This window comes from Cucurbita moschata, unplaced genomic scaffold (assembly GCF_002738365.1).
Source record: "Cucurbita moschata cultivar Rifu unplaced genomic scaffold, Cmos_1.0 Cmo_Scf00010, whole genome shotgun sequence".
Classification (NCBI taxonomy): Eukaryota; Viridiplantae; Streptophyta; class Magnoliopsida; order Cucurbitales; family Cucurbitaceae; genus Cucurbita; species Cucurbita moschata.
The window spans coordinates 4,142,492-4,156,207 of NW_019268526.1; the positions used below are offsets into that span (position 1 = coordinate 4,142,492).

Sequence of the window (13,716 nt, forward strand, 5' to 3'; positions counted from 1 at the left end):
GAGAATGAAACATTTTTTATAAGAGTGTGGAAATCTCATGCGTTTTAAAAACCTTAAAGAAAAGTATGAAAGGAAAAACCCAAAGAAGACAATATCTGCTAACGGTGGATTTGGATCAATACATATCGTACACTAAATATATAACTGCTGACCAGTTATGGTTTCGTGTCTTGAAAAACCTCAACAATTTTATTTTAAAACTTAGTTTTATTTTTAAATTTACTTTCAAAAGTTTCATTAAATATTTTTAGGCAAGTCTATTAAATTTTTTAAGTAACTCTTTTAACTTCCAAATGATTCATCAATCATTCAGTTATTCTAAAATGGTTTATCAATTATTCCGTTATTCTCTTTCCGAACAACTTAAAAGAAATATTATTGGAAGATAAATTCTCATAAGTTTCTAAAATAGTCTTCTAACTTCCAAATGATTTATCAATCATTCAATTATTCTCTCGGTCTGTGAACAACTTAAAAGAAATATTATGGAAAGGATCACAGAACTAGAACTCGGTTGAATACCCATCAATTTCAATTCAAATGATCGAAAAATTGCTTGAAAAGTGACTCAGTAATAAAGTTATAGGTTGTTTCAGTCGGATGAAAGCTATCCCAAAACATAAATTTTGATCGGTTTTCGCACGTTGGGGTTAATGCATTACATAGAGGCCCTGCTTCAGCCAATCCAGTTCCACAACAACCTTTGTTTGTCTGCTCAAAACCTGTTCGATAAAATGCCCAAACAAATTTCAGGTTAATTAAATTGATTTTTTATAACTTGATTTCTCCTAAATATTTACAGGTTTACCATATTTGTCAGGATTATTGATCATGTCCATGAGTGGGGTGTAAATGTCAACATGCAAAATTGTGCTTTCGGGGAGTTGAGCCTCTAAATTTTTCAACAATTCCGAAAGCTTTTGATTATAGGCTTCTGAATCTGAATTTTGATCTTCTACACATTTTCGATTTTGAGGATCTTTAAATGATAGGGTCTGTTGAATGGGAAGACAACCAATTGGAGGGAGTCCAGCGACCACAATATTACGACATCCAAGATGGTAAATTTCCTAAAACAAAGTTAATTAGAAGTGTGATCTAACTTTTTAGGGTACTTTTTAAAAGAGTAGATGTATTTTTTAAGTTCAATATTTTTTTTAAAAAAATAATTTAACCTTATATTCAAACATTGATTAAGATTAATGAGGTGCATATTGTATAAAATTTACCTCGATCAAGTTTTGTAGTTTGCTTTGTATAAAATCTTGATAACCACTAATATTGTACTGCAGCCGTCTGATGGGAATGTCGTAGAAGTTGAAGGTTAGGTCATTGGTTCCTGCACTAATGACCACCAAAGCATTGCCAACAATTCTTTTACTTTCATCCATGCCTACTATCCCTTCAAGCCTTTGAGTATAATTCTTGAAAAAATCAATTTGCTTCTTCATTGGAATTACTTTAGAAATAGCGGTTGTTAGATTGTCGAAGCCTGTGCCAGCAGATGCAAAACTGACTCCTGTTTTGATATCATCGTTGGATAATTTAGGATCTAAAAATGGAGGAACAAGCTCCTTTATTTCCAATTTAGAGGCAATCATGTCAGGCATGAGTTTTCCATTACTAAACCTTCCCGTAGCAACATGGCCAGGAAAATCTTTACCATATGGAAAGTAATTGCCTTTGGAAACGGTGGGAATGAAGTTGTTATTCCCCGTATCTACAGTAGAATCACCGAAAATGAGAATTGCAGGAAAAGAATTAGGAATCTTAACCTCCAAAGCAATGCATGGTTTGCTAAGAAACAACAGCAAAATTACGTAGAGTGATAGAGCAACGATGAGGTAATTAACTCGTTTCATTGCATGTATGCTTCAAAGTTCTTATCGTCCTTTTAACATCCATCTTTGCCAAATTTATATAGGGCTTATGAATGTTACAAGTGTTCTTTTTAGTAAAAAGCTGAGTTCCAGAATGTGTTGCGGCCTACCATCTATGGCTTTGTCCTCTTAAAAGACCTCAGCAATTTAGAGCCAATGACAGCCATATGTTTGGTAAGCTATTGGCTGAAGCAATTATGGTTTGATTTGGTTTTGTACATTTTGTTTGGCAATTAATTTAATTCCATTTTATTATATATCCTCGAGATAATCTTAATCGATTGTGTTATATTTAAAATATCGATAATATGCTAATGAACAGTCGTTTAACGACACATGGAATTCATGATTAGAATTTTAGATACATGTTAGTTATTAAATATATGCTGTTTTTTAGACAATGTTCGGGATGACTAATTAGACTAGATAGACACAAACCTTACCGTTTACAGATACATATATTAAGAGTATATCTTTTAAATACTTCGAAAGATCATTATTTCTTGAATCCTCGTACGTTGAACTGAATTCTTATCAATCAGAATTTAAACAGACGGATGTCATACAACACGAAAGTGTAATGACCTATTGTACACATTTTAACGTTTAAGGATCAAATAGAAATAGTTGTGAGATTTCAGATTCTAAACGTGCAATTTAATGTATTTTAATTTTTGCTGTCTGTTGCAGGTGAGCAGGTGAGGGCATGGTCGGAGGCTGTAGAATGAGAATGAGGTGAATTTGGTGGATGGCCCATGAAGCTGCGTCCCCCAACAGAGCAAGTGGAGGTAAAATCTTTATATATAAACCCTAAAACCCATAAGAAAGAAACAGAGAGAAGAAAAGAAGTGGATTTGCAGAGGCCATGAAGGCAGCAAACTTCAACCACTTCCCCATTCCTTCTATGTTTCCCAGTAAACCCACAAACCCCAAAAATAAAGTTTTAACATTTGGTAAAATCAATGTTCTTTTTAACCTGCCACCTAAAATGCCTGAACAATGTCTTATTGTGACCCACTTTAGCTTGTTTCGTAATGGTGGGACAATCACAAATATTAAAATTATTAAAAAAAAACTTTTGTGCTCCAAAAATTATAATTTTATCATCGATTAATTGACTTTCATAAGGGGTTACATTAGGAGTATGGGTTTGGTTGGGTCGGATTGTGACGTTTTTTAGACCTAATTTTATTGTTTTGTAAATTTTTCAACCATAGCAACCCTCGATAAACCATGAATCAAACTCAACCCAATTTTAAAATATTAGGTTAGGTTAATTTGGGTTGTTTATTCATTTATTTCAATTTTTTTTTAATAAAAATAAAATATTAATATGTAGAATAACTTGTCGAGAAATACTAACTCTATTGGTGGCATGAGGCTTTTTGGGGAAACCCAAAACAAAGCGAGAGATTATGTTCAAAGTGGATAATGTCATACCAAGTAGACAATATCATATCATTGTGGAGATTTGTAATTCCTAACATTGTCAGAGCCATCCTAAACTTAGCCATGACGACAATAGAATCCTCAAATATCGAACAAATAATTGTGAGCCTCAAAGGTGTAGTCAAAAGTGACTAAAGTGTTGAACAAAGGGTGTACTTTGTTCGAGGGTTCCAGAGAAAGGAGTCGAGCCTCGATTAAGGGGAGGCCCTTGAGGCTTATAGTGTACTTTGTTCGAGGGGAGGATTGTTGAGGAATACTAACTCTATTGATATGAGGCCAGCAAAGCCATGAGAGCTTATGCTCAAAGTGGATAATATCATACGTGGAGATTTGTGATTCCTAACCTAATTAAAATAATTATAAAATTAAATAGAATTATAATAATATATATAATTGTATGGTAAGAAAATATATTTTATAAAATTAACATTAATTTTCCTTTAATTAAAGCTAACTCAACGTCAATAACTGTCACATTCTGTGAATTTAAATTATTTAATCATATTATAATTATTATATAAATTATTTAAGGGCACTGTCCTGCAACTTGCTTGTTATTCTAGTTACCAAACACGCCGGAATTTACTATATAATTTAATAAAAAAAATCCCCATATTGTTGATTTTGTCCGTACGAATAAATTTGGGAGTTATATATATATATATGTATATAGTTCATTGTCCTTTATTCTTATTTCCTCGTTCACAAAAATTCAAACTTTTTAGAGAGAGTTGAAAATTTTCGTAATTTGTTGAAATGGGTAACAGTTTAAGGTGTTGTTTGGCTTGTGTTCTTCCTTGCGGAGCTCTTGATTTGATCCGAATCGTTCATTTGAATGGCCGAGTCGATGAATTTGCCCATCCCATCACCGCTGGCGAGGTCCTAAAAGCGAACCCAAATCATGTTCTTAGTAAGCCTTCTTCACAAGGGGTCGTTCGTCGGATTCTGATCCTCTCGCCGGAATCTGAGCTCAAAAGGGGCACTATTTATTTCTTGATTCCGGCGACTTCTCTACCGGAGAAGAAAAGAAATGCCGGAAGCAGCCTCAAAACTCCATCTTGCACCACCACCGGAGACAGTGATTCTTACCTCTCCGATGTTGTATCCGACAAGAAACCGTCGCGGTGGGACCGCCGCGGTGGCCGGGTGGTCGTATGGCGGCCCCGTTTAGAGAGCATTTCTGAAGACTAAAATAATATAATTCACATGTAAAAGTTTTGTTTTTGCCGGCGCCGGGATCCGATTTTTCGGCCGAGATGATAAAACGAATCGGAGCTGTAATTTCGGGTTCTTTTCTTTTTTTTTTACCGGTGGTAACTTCGTTGTTTACCATCCAATTTTTGTTCCGAATTGGGAAATCCTTCTAGAAGGTAAAAAAAAAAAACCTGTTGTAAAGTGAATATATTGTTCTTTTTTTCTCTTCATTTATTATTTTTTTTGTCAACTATTATTGTAACTTACTTTTATTTTTAAAGTTAGGACGTACTTTTAAATTCATAATGCATAAAACTAGAGCTCGGTTGAAACTTATCAATTTCGATTCACGTGACCGAAAATTTGATTGAAAAGCGACTCAGTGATAAAGTTATAGGCTGTTTCAGTCGGATGAAAGCTATCCCAAAATACAAATTTTGATCGATTTTTGCACGTTGGGGTTAATGCATTACAAAGAGGCCCTGCTTCAGCCAATCCATTTCCACAACAACCTTTGTTTGTCTGCTCGAAACCTATTCGATAAAATCCCCCAACAAAATTTACGTTAATTAAATTGATTTTTTTTTCATAACTTGATTTCTCTAAAATATTTTCCGACGTACCATATTTATGAGGATTATTGACCATGTCCATGATTGGAGTGAAAATGTCAACATACAAAACCGTGCTTCCCGAGAGTTTAGCCTCTAAATTTTTTAACAACTTTAGTAGCTTTTGATTATAGGCTTCTGAATCTGAATTTTGATCTTCTACACATTTTCGAGTCGGGAGATCTTTAAATGATAGAGTTTCTTGAATGGGAAGACACCCCATTGGAGGGAGTTCAGCAACCATAATATTTGAACATCCAAGATGGTAAATTTCCTGAAATAAAATTAACAAAAATAGGTTTATTAGAATATTTTCGAGAACTCTAAAAATTAATTGAAACCTCGAACTATGTGATGTTGACGTAGCTAAAATGGTGTACCGATCTAAACTTCACGGCACTTTTTTAAATAAAAGCAAAGTCGAAGATATTTTTTTTTTATGATTTAACCTTATGTCGAATATTGATTGGATTAATGAGTGCATACGGTATGAAATTTACCTCGACCACGCTCTGTAGTTTGCTTTGTAGAAAATCGTGATAGCCGCTAATATTGTATTTCAACTTTTTGATAGGATCATTGTAGAAATTGAAGAGTACGTCATTGGTTCCTGCACTAACGACCACCAAAGCACGGCTAATAATTCTTTTACTTTCATCCATACCTACAATTCCTTCGAACCTTTGAGTATAATTCTTGAAAAGATCAATTTGCTTCGTCATCGAAATTACTTTGTTCATAGTCGATGTTAGATCGTCGAAGCCTGTGCCGGCAGATGCAAAATTGACCCCTGTTTTGATATCATCATTTGACAATTTAGGATCTAAGAACGGAGGAACAAGCTCCTTTATCCCCAATTTAGAGGCCGTCATGTCAGGTATGAGTTTTCCATTACTAAACCTTCCCGTGGCAACATGGTTCGGGAAATCTTTACCATATGGAAAGTAATTGCCCTTGAAGACAGTGGGAATGAAGTTGTTATTTCCCGTATCTACAGTAGAATCGCCGAATATGAGAATTGCAGGAAAAGAACGAGAAATCTTAACGTTCGAAGCATTGCATAGTTTGCTAAAAAATAACAGCCAGATTACGTGAAGTGACAGAGCAAAAATGAGGTAATTAGCTCGTGCCATTGCGCGTATGCTTCGAAGTTCTTGTCGTCCTTTGGCATTCATGTTAGCACAAATTTATAGAGGGCTTTGCCAGCGGTTTAGAGCCAACGACAGCCTGAATCAATTATGGTTTGATTTTCTTTCTCAATTAATTTAATTCCATCCATTGTATTTTACTATGAGGTAAGATTTTCCATTTTTAGTTGAAGTTGTGGTCGATTCCGTTGAGAATTGTTGGGAGGGAGTGTTACGTTAGCTAATTTAGATAATTTAGAGAACGATTATAAGTTTATAAGTAAAGAATATATCTCTGTTCATACGAGATCTTTTGGGTAAGCCCAAAGCAAAACCATGATTTGATGCTTTCAAAGTGGACAATATCATACCATTGTAGAGGTTCGTGATTCCTAACATGGTATCAGAGTCATGCCTTCACTTAGCTATGTCAATAGAATCTCCAAATATCGAAAAGTTGTGAGCCTTGAAGGTGTAGTCAGAAGTGACTATCGAGGGCTCTAGAGGAAGGAGTCGAGTCTCGATTAAGGGAGACTGTTCGTGGACTACATAAATCTCAGGAGAGGCTCTATAGTGTGTTTTGTTCGAAGAGAAGCACAAAGCAAAACTATGAGAATTTATGCTCAAAATAGATAATATCATATTCGTGATCATTACCTTAGATACCTCTTGGTCGTTGCAGAGGCCATTTAAGGCAGCAAACTTCAACCACTTCCCTATTTCTTCTATGTTTCCCAATAAACCCACAAACCCTAAAAATAAAATGTCTTATTGTGACCCACTTTAACTTGTTTCCTAATGGTGGGACAATCACAAATATTAAAATTATATATATATATATATATATATATAAACTTTTGTACTTAGAAAATAATAATTTTATCAAAATCGACTTTAATTAAGAATTACACCATAATATTAACGAGTTGGGTCGGGTCAGATTGAGACATTTTTAGATTTAATTTAATTTTTTTGTAAATTTTTCAACCATAACAACTCTCGATAAATAATGATAAGGCTATGACATGAAGGAAGACGATGCCACTTGTGAATCATCAGGTCCGCTCGGTTGGACTCAACTACAAAGGATTTAGTGAATAGGAAAAGGAGGACTTTCGCTAGCTAATGTCTTTTGAGGAGTATCGAGAATACCCTTGAACCTGCTTGCTTATTCTAGTTACCAAACACGCCCCGAGAAGAAATGATTTTTTAAATTAAGAAACAGACCACTGGAATGGGAATTTACTGCAAGGGGTAAACTGGTAATTTCACATATAATTTAATATAAAAAAATCCCATCTTGTTGGTTTTGTTCGTACAAATAAATTTGGGCTTTATATATATATATACCTAATTGTCCTTTCTTCTTCTTCTCCCATTCACAAAAATTCTAAGAGTTTAAATTTTTTGTAGTAATTTGTTGAAATGGGTAACAGTTTAAGGTGTTGTTTGGCTTGTGTTCTTCCTTGTGGAGCTCTTGATTTGATCCGAATCGTTCATTTGAACGGCCACGTAGAAGAAATTGCCCATCCCATCACCGCCGGCGAGGTTCTAAAAGCGAACCCAAATCACGTTCTTACTAAGCCTTCTTCACAAGGGGTTGTTCGTCGGATTCTGATTCTCTCGCCGGAATCTGAGCTCAAAAGGGGCACTATTTATTTCGTGATTCCGGCGACTTCTCGGCCGGAGAAGAAAAGAAACGCCGGAAGCAGCCTCAAAACTCCGTCTTCAAAGGCCAAAAACTGTACCGCCACCGCAGACAGTGATTCTTACCTCTCCGATGTTGTATCCGACAAGAAACCATCGCGGCGGGACCGCCGCGGTGCCCGGGTGGTCGTATGGCGGCCCCATTTGGAGAGCATTTCTGAAGACTAAAATAATATACTTCACATGTAAAAGTTGTTTTTGCCGGCGACGGGATCCGATTTTCTGGCCGAGTTTAAAAACGAATCGGAGCGGTAATTTCGGGTTTCTTTTTCTCTTTCTTTTTTTTTTTTACCGGGGTAAGTTTGCTGTTTATCATCCAATTTTTGTTCCGAGTTGTGAAATCTTGAGAAGGAAAAAAAAAAACTCGGAATTTTTCCATTCCTTTTGAAGAGGTAAAAAAAAAAAAAAAAAAAAATTACTGTTGTAAAGTGAATATATAGTTCTTTTTTCTCTTCATCTTTTTTTTTTTTTTGTTAATTATTGTTATTATTTTTTAATTTTAAAAAAATATATCATAATAAAAATAATCCTTAAAATATCATAAATTTGATACACAATATTTTTTTTAAGAGGTAAAAAAAATATTTTGTAAAGTGAATATATAGTTCTTTTTTCTCTCTTTTTTTATTATTTTTTTTTTGTCAATTGACATAAAATATTTAGCATTTGCAATTATAAAATAAGAAGGGTTTGATCAATGGTTAAATTATTAAATTACTCAATTTTATCTAATAATATAAATTATTAATTTGCTTTTATTCATGAGTCTTTATAAATTCACTATTTTTAGTCTATTTTTGCATTTAAATATTTTAATTTTAAAATTTAAGATGTTAAATGAGGAACAAAAGCAGCAAAGTGTTAAGTTATTTACTATATATTTTAATTTAAAAAAATTAAAATATTCTGACATGGATAATATATATATATATATATATATATATATAAATATGCATATTATAAATTAATAACTTGGTCTTCTCAATTTCACATGATCTTCTCAAACTCTCACTTCCACAAATTATAATAATGTAAATGTTTATTATTTAATTAAAATTTTCTTTGGGACTACAAGCCCTTATTTGATTATATATATATATTTATATATATTTTTATTGTAATGATTTGTCTCTCAAGTTAATATATAAATTTCACTTTTATTACCAAGTGATTTGCCTGGGTTAACCAAGTGATTTGCCTGGGTTAAGGTGCTATCATTTTTGTTTCAAAGATCATTAAAGGCTAAATAGTTGAAAAATCCATGAATAGAAAGAGGAGATATTGTCCTCTCTCGCGGCCTTCCATTTAGGTTTTAAAACGCGTGTACTATAGAAAAGTTTCTACCATTATAAATAATGTTTCATTCCTTTTCTCCAACCGACGTGGGATCTCACAATCAACTTCTCTTGGAGGCCCAACGTCCTCACACACAACTTCTTCAAACACAACGTCCTCACGAGTACCAATATGGTAATCTACAATTAACAAACTTATAGTCCTCACACACAACTTCCTCAAACACAACGTCCTCACGAGTACCAATATGGTAATCTACGATTAACAAACTTATAGTCCGGAAAAAGTAAGCTCGCAGCGATACCGAGAAGAGGGTTAAATAGGGTAATCCATAGCTAAAAATAAGGTCGAGAGTGTATAGATGTGCATGTGAGTGTTGCAGAGTTTAGAAGAGTAGATGATTGAAAAGAGAGCACATGTAATGTTGAGGCATTGCTGAGAAGAAAGAGGATCTGGGTTTACAGATTCAGGCTTCAATTCCCGGAGAATTTGGGAGAGTCTTCACCATACTCCTCAAGACATGGCCTACGCCTTCCCTTTTTTACTCTTTACAATTTCAACACTAATTCAACCAACGCCTTCTTTCTCACAGTTTCCAAAGCAACAAATTTACAGCTTTTATCAAGTTCTTATTTTCAAACATATGGTCATCTGCATCAAAACACAGGTCGCCCTCTGTTGCGGACCCGTGTTGAGTCGAATCTCTCGCATCTTGCCCCGGGAGAAGGCCTGCTTTGGCATTTGGGGGTGCGTGCTGCAAGCGAGAAACGGGTAGCAGGAGAACCAGCAGCAGCCCTGTGATGAGTAGATCATGCTGTGATATCTTTAGTCATTGGCTATGCTGAATATCAAGCAAGCTATTTGTTCCTCTTCTGCCTGTTTGGATCATGGCTTAATGTCAAGCTACCTGTCTAGAGTGTGTAAGTTTTGAAATCTTTGTCAGGGATTATGTTGAGCATCCTAAGCTTTTCCCACTGTGCAAATTCCAATCTTTATCGTCTTGGTCAACCTACTAACAACAAGGTTCATCAGCCTCTTGTCCTACTTTCCATTTGGTCAGTCACATGGAAAATGTATGGAAACTGGGATTGTAAAGTCAGAGAAGACATGAACATCTTAAAATATATACATAATTCAGTTTGGTGGAAATCAAAGAAGCTTCATGCTAAGAAGTTTGCAATCAAGGATAATATGAACATCCATATGAGAAGGGTGGAATATTCGATGAGTATCCAAACTTAACTTATTCACGAAAGCAATGTTATTATGTGAGATCCCACGTCGGTTGAGGAGGAGAACTAAACATTTTTTATAAGGGTGTGGAAACCTTTTCCTAGCAGACGCGTTTTAAAAATCTTGATGGGAAGCCCGAAAATGAAAGCCCAAAGAGGACGATATCTGCTAGTGGTGAGTTTGAGCTGTTACAAATGGTATCAGAGCCAGATACCGGGCGATGCGCCAGCGAGGAGGGTGAACCCCAAAGGGGGGTAGGCACCAACCGGTGTGCCCGTAAGGATGTTGGGCCTTGAAGGGAGTGGATTGGAGGGTCCCACATCGGTTGGAGAGAGGAATAAGTGCCAACGAGGACATTGGGCCCCAAAGGGGGATGGGTCTTGAAGGGGATGGATTGGGGGGTTCCACATCGATTGGAGAGAGGAATAAGTGCCAATTGGGCTCCGAAGGGGAGGTGGATTGTGAGATCCCACATCGGTTGGAGAGGAAAACAAAACATTCTTGAACATTGGGCCCCGAAGAGGAGGTGGATTGTGAGATCCCACATCGGTTGGAGAGGAAAACAAAACATTCTTGAACATTGGGCCCCGAAGAGGAGGTGGATTGTGAGATCCCACATCGGTTGGAGAGGAAAACAAAACATTCTTTATAAGGGTGTGGAAACCTTTTCCTAGTAGACGCGTTTTGAAAATCTTGAGGGGAAGCCCAAACGGGAAAGTCTAAATTGGACTATATCAACTAGCAATGGACTTGGGCTATTAACCAATGACATAGAGATAAAGCATAAGATGAGTACCTGGAATGCTTTGTCCCTCCAGTACAATACGCATCCACGGGTTTCCAGGTACTTGCGAAAAGACGGGGGCAGCAAGGATTTGAATGACAAGTGCAGCTTCACTTTTCTTAGACCGCCACATACCAGCAGGGCGGCAGTGAGGCCATCTGGAGTCAAGCCAGCCAAATGCAAGATGGTCATGTTTCTCAGGCAATTAATGCTAGCTAGAGACAATAGCCCAACATCTGTAACCGAACAGTATGACAAGTTTATCTGTAACCAAAAGAGGAAAACCTTTAGCAGTACAGTTTATACCAAACTCATTTTCAGGGCAATAGAGAATAAAGAATCATGCCTGCTTCAGATTGTGAGAGAATTGAGCAAGTGGAAGCATCCCATCATCATTTACATTGACACATTTCTTTATATCTAGCACAGTAAGCTGCTTACATCCCATTGCTACGGCTGCGAGGCCGATGGATGAAATGCTACAACACCCTCGGATTTCAAGTGCTTTTAACCTCAAACATTTTGACAAGGATTTTAATGAAGAATCTGTAATTTTATTGTTATAAGCAATGTTAATCATCTCAAGAACAGGACAACCCTCAGCGGTTGCTGCAATGCCTCTGTCAGTTATTCCTGTCGACCTAACGAAACAAAAGGAAAAAAGAGAAAACTTACTAAATTACTACAGGAAAATCATGTACTGAACTCTATATTTGAGCTCTTATAAGTATAACGTTTAGGTACTTGTATTTTTCTTAGGTAATGATAAGTCTTATAGTTTTAGATTTCTGATGATTAACTGTTGATATTAAAAGTTAAGATGTAATCTAGAGATGTGCTATCTAGATTTGATGATTCTACATATCAAGAAACCAAAAAAGATATTCAATCTTGAATGTGCAAGACCAAAAACGGATATATCCTCCTTCCTAAACGTCTACCAATGTAGGAAGCTTATGAAGCTCTCTAACCCAAATTGTAACAACCCTAGCCCCCCGCTAGAAATATTGTCCGCTTTGGCTCGATACGTTTCGTATTCAGCCTTACGGTTTTAAAACGCGTCTGCTAGGGAGAAGTTTCCACACCCTTATAAGAATTGTTTTATTACTCTCTCCAACCGATGTGGGATCTCACAATCCACCCCTTTTGGGGGCCAGCGTCATCGTTGGCATGCCACCCGATGTCTGGCTCCAATACCATTTGTAATAGCTCAAGCCCATTGCTAACAAATATTGTTCGCTTTGGCCCGTTATGTATGCCGTTAACCTCTTGGTTTTAAAACGCGTATGCTAAAGAGAGGTTTCCACACCCTTATAAGGAATGTTTCGTTACCTTCTCCAATTGACGTGGGATCTCACACAAATAAACAGACATCATACCTATATAAATCAAGCTCTTTGATTTTTGGACAGCCATTCGCAATGTGGGATAGACCATCATCGTTTATATTCAAGCAAATCCCCAGCTTCAGAACACTAAGCCTTGAACATTTGGAGATAGACTTCAAGCCTAAACAAAAGAAGCAACATTAATGTTAAAAACTTAAAAGAATCATGGAATATGTAATGTAAAACAGGAGCTAACAGCCCTGTACAACCTTCATTGTCGATCTCGTTGTCAGTGACGTCAAGTTCCTCCAAGTATGGACAGTGTTTTCCTATCAATACATAAGCCTCTCTAGGAACCAGGCTACAAGATTCCATCTTAAGCGAAACAAGGGAAGAACATGAACTTGTAATGCTGTTAATGGATGCATAAGTTATCTTGCGGCAGCAAGTGATGTCTAATTTCCTCAACTGATTGTGTTTTTGCACAAGGGTGGAGACACACTCATCAGTCACCCCTGCACACTTGCTTAAGCTTAGCTCCTTAAGTGATGCACGCCAATTAGCAATGGCTCTTACCCCAGAAGTCGTAAGTGAACAACAATCCAATTTTAATGATTGCAAACCAGAAAAATTATGCAGACATTTTGCCATATCCGTTGTGATCTAAGGCAAGAACATAATCAGATAAGCACAATAATCTCAGATTATCACCAAAATACAACTAAATTCACTTACTGAAGAGCCATATGATAAGATGAGCTGTTGAAGATCTTCAGAGCCATTAATCAAAGAAGACAAACCAGAATGACTGATACTTTGACAGCGAGTCAGATTAAGCAACTGCCAACAAATTTGCACTTATATCCAATAGTAATTACATTGAAGCTGCAGAAAAATGTTTTCCCAACAAAGGAAACGGCCAAATTAAGGAATGTACCTTCAATGAGTTTCTCTTGCAGTAACGTTCAAAGGCTGCAAGGCCTTCATCATCAATTCCATGGCATTCCTCAAGAACTAGCTCTTCAAGATGTTGCAGTTGAAGAATTGGCTGAAGACATTTCTCAGTAATCTGTAACAAAAATCTTCATTAGCTTTGAAAGAGAAGGC

General features: G+C 36.3%; 5 protein-coding genes across 7 annotated transcripts in view; 2 read left to right on the top strand and 3 right to left on the bottom strand.

The window, feature by feature from the left end:
* Positions 1 to 650: 650 nt before the first annotated feature.
* LOC111448639 (GDSL esterase/lipase At2g30310-like) lies at positions 651 to 2,054 on the bottom strand. The gene is made up of 3 exons (XM_023088325.1): positions 1,230 to 2,054; positions 801 to 1,070; positions 651 to 722 (listed from the first exon to the last, which is right to left on the bottom strand). The coding sequence occupies exons 1-3, from the start codon at positions 1,860 to 1,862 to the stop codon at positions 651 to 653; spliced, it is 975 nt and encodes a 324-aa protein (XP_022944093.1). The 5' UTR covers positions 1,863 to 2,054.
* A 2,031-nt stretch (positions 2,055 to 4,085) lies between these two features.
* On the top strand, positions 4,086 to 4,520 carry LOC111448640. The gene has a single exon (XM_023088326.1). The coding sequence runs from the start codon at positions 4,086 to 4,088 to the stop codon at positions 4,518 to 4,520; it is 435 nt and encodes a 144-aa protein (XP_022944094.1).
* Positions 4,521 to 4,859: 339 nt separating this feature from the next.
* LOC111448648 (GDSL esterase/lipase At2g30310-like) lies at positions 4,860 to 6,267 on the bottom strand. The gene is made up of 3 exons (XM_023088336.1): positions 5,635 to 6,267; positions 5,147 to 5,408; positions 4,860 to 5,056 (listed from the first exon to the last, which is right to left on the bottom strand). Exons 1-3 carry the CDS (start codon positions 6,265 to 6,267, stop codon positions 4,860 to 4,862), a joined length of 1,092 nt encoding a protein of 363 aa, XP_022944104.1.
* A 1,393-nt stretch (positions 6,268 to 7,660) lies between these two features.
* LOC111448946 lies at positions 7,661 to 8,211 on the top strand. Its single transcript, XM_023088741.1, has one exon. It carries the CDS (start codon positions 7,687 to 7,689, stop codon positions 8,134 to 8,136), a length of 450 nt encoding a protein of 149 aa, XP_022944509.1. The 5' UTR covers positions 7,661 to 7,686; the 3' UTR covers positions 8,137 to 8,211.
* Positions 8,212 to 9,600: 1,389 nt separating this feature from the next.
* Positions 9,601 to 13,716, bottom strand: part of LOC111448713 (F-box/LRR-repeat protein 3-like) — a 5,562-nt gene continuing 1,446 nt past the window's right edge. Inside the window, exons 2-9 of one of the 3 annotated variants that reach the window (XM_023088423.1) lie at positions 13,547 to 13,678; positions 13,345 to 13,449; positions 12,879 to 13,272; positions 12,661 to 12,790; positions 11,628 to 11,922; positions 11,294 to 11,545; positions 10,172 to 10,273; positions 9,601 to 10,059 (exon numbers count right to left, since the gene is read on the bottom strand). In XM_023088423.1, the coding sequence (XP_022944191.1) occupies positions 10,211 to 10,273; positions 11,294 to 11,545; positions 11,628 to 11,922; positions 12,661 to 12,790; positions 12,879 to 13,272; positions 13,345 to 13,449; positions 13,547 to 13,678 (1,371 nt within the window). In that variant the 3' untranslated portion in view covers positions 9,601 to 10,059; positions 10,172 to 10,210. Of the gene's footprint in view, positions 10,277 to 11,293; positions 11,546 to 11,627; positions 11,923 to 12,660; positions 12,791 to 12,878; positions 13,273 to 13,344; positions 13,450 to 13,546; positions 13,679 to 13,716 lie in introns of all 3 variants that reach the window. The other 2 variants (XM_023088422.1, XM_023088424.1) reach the window with 2 other exon arrangements.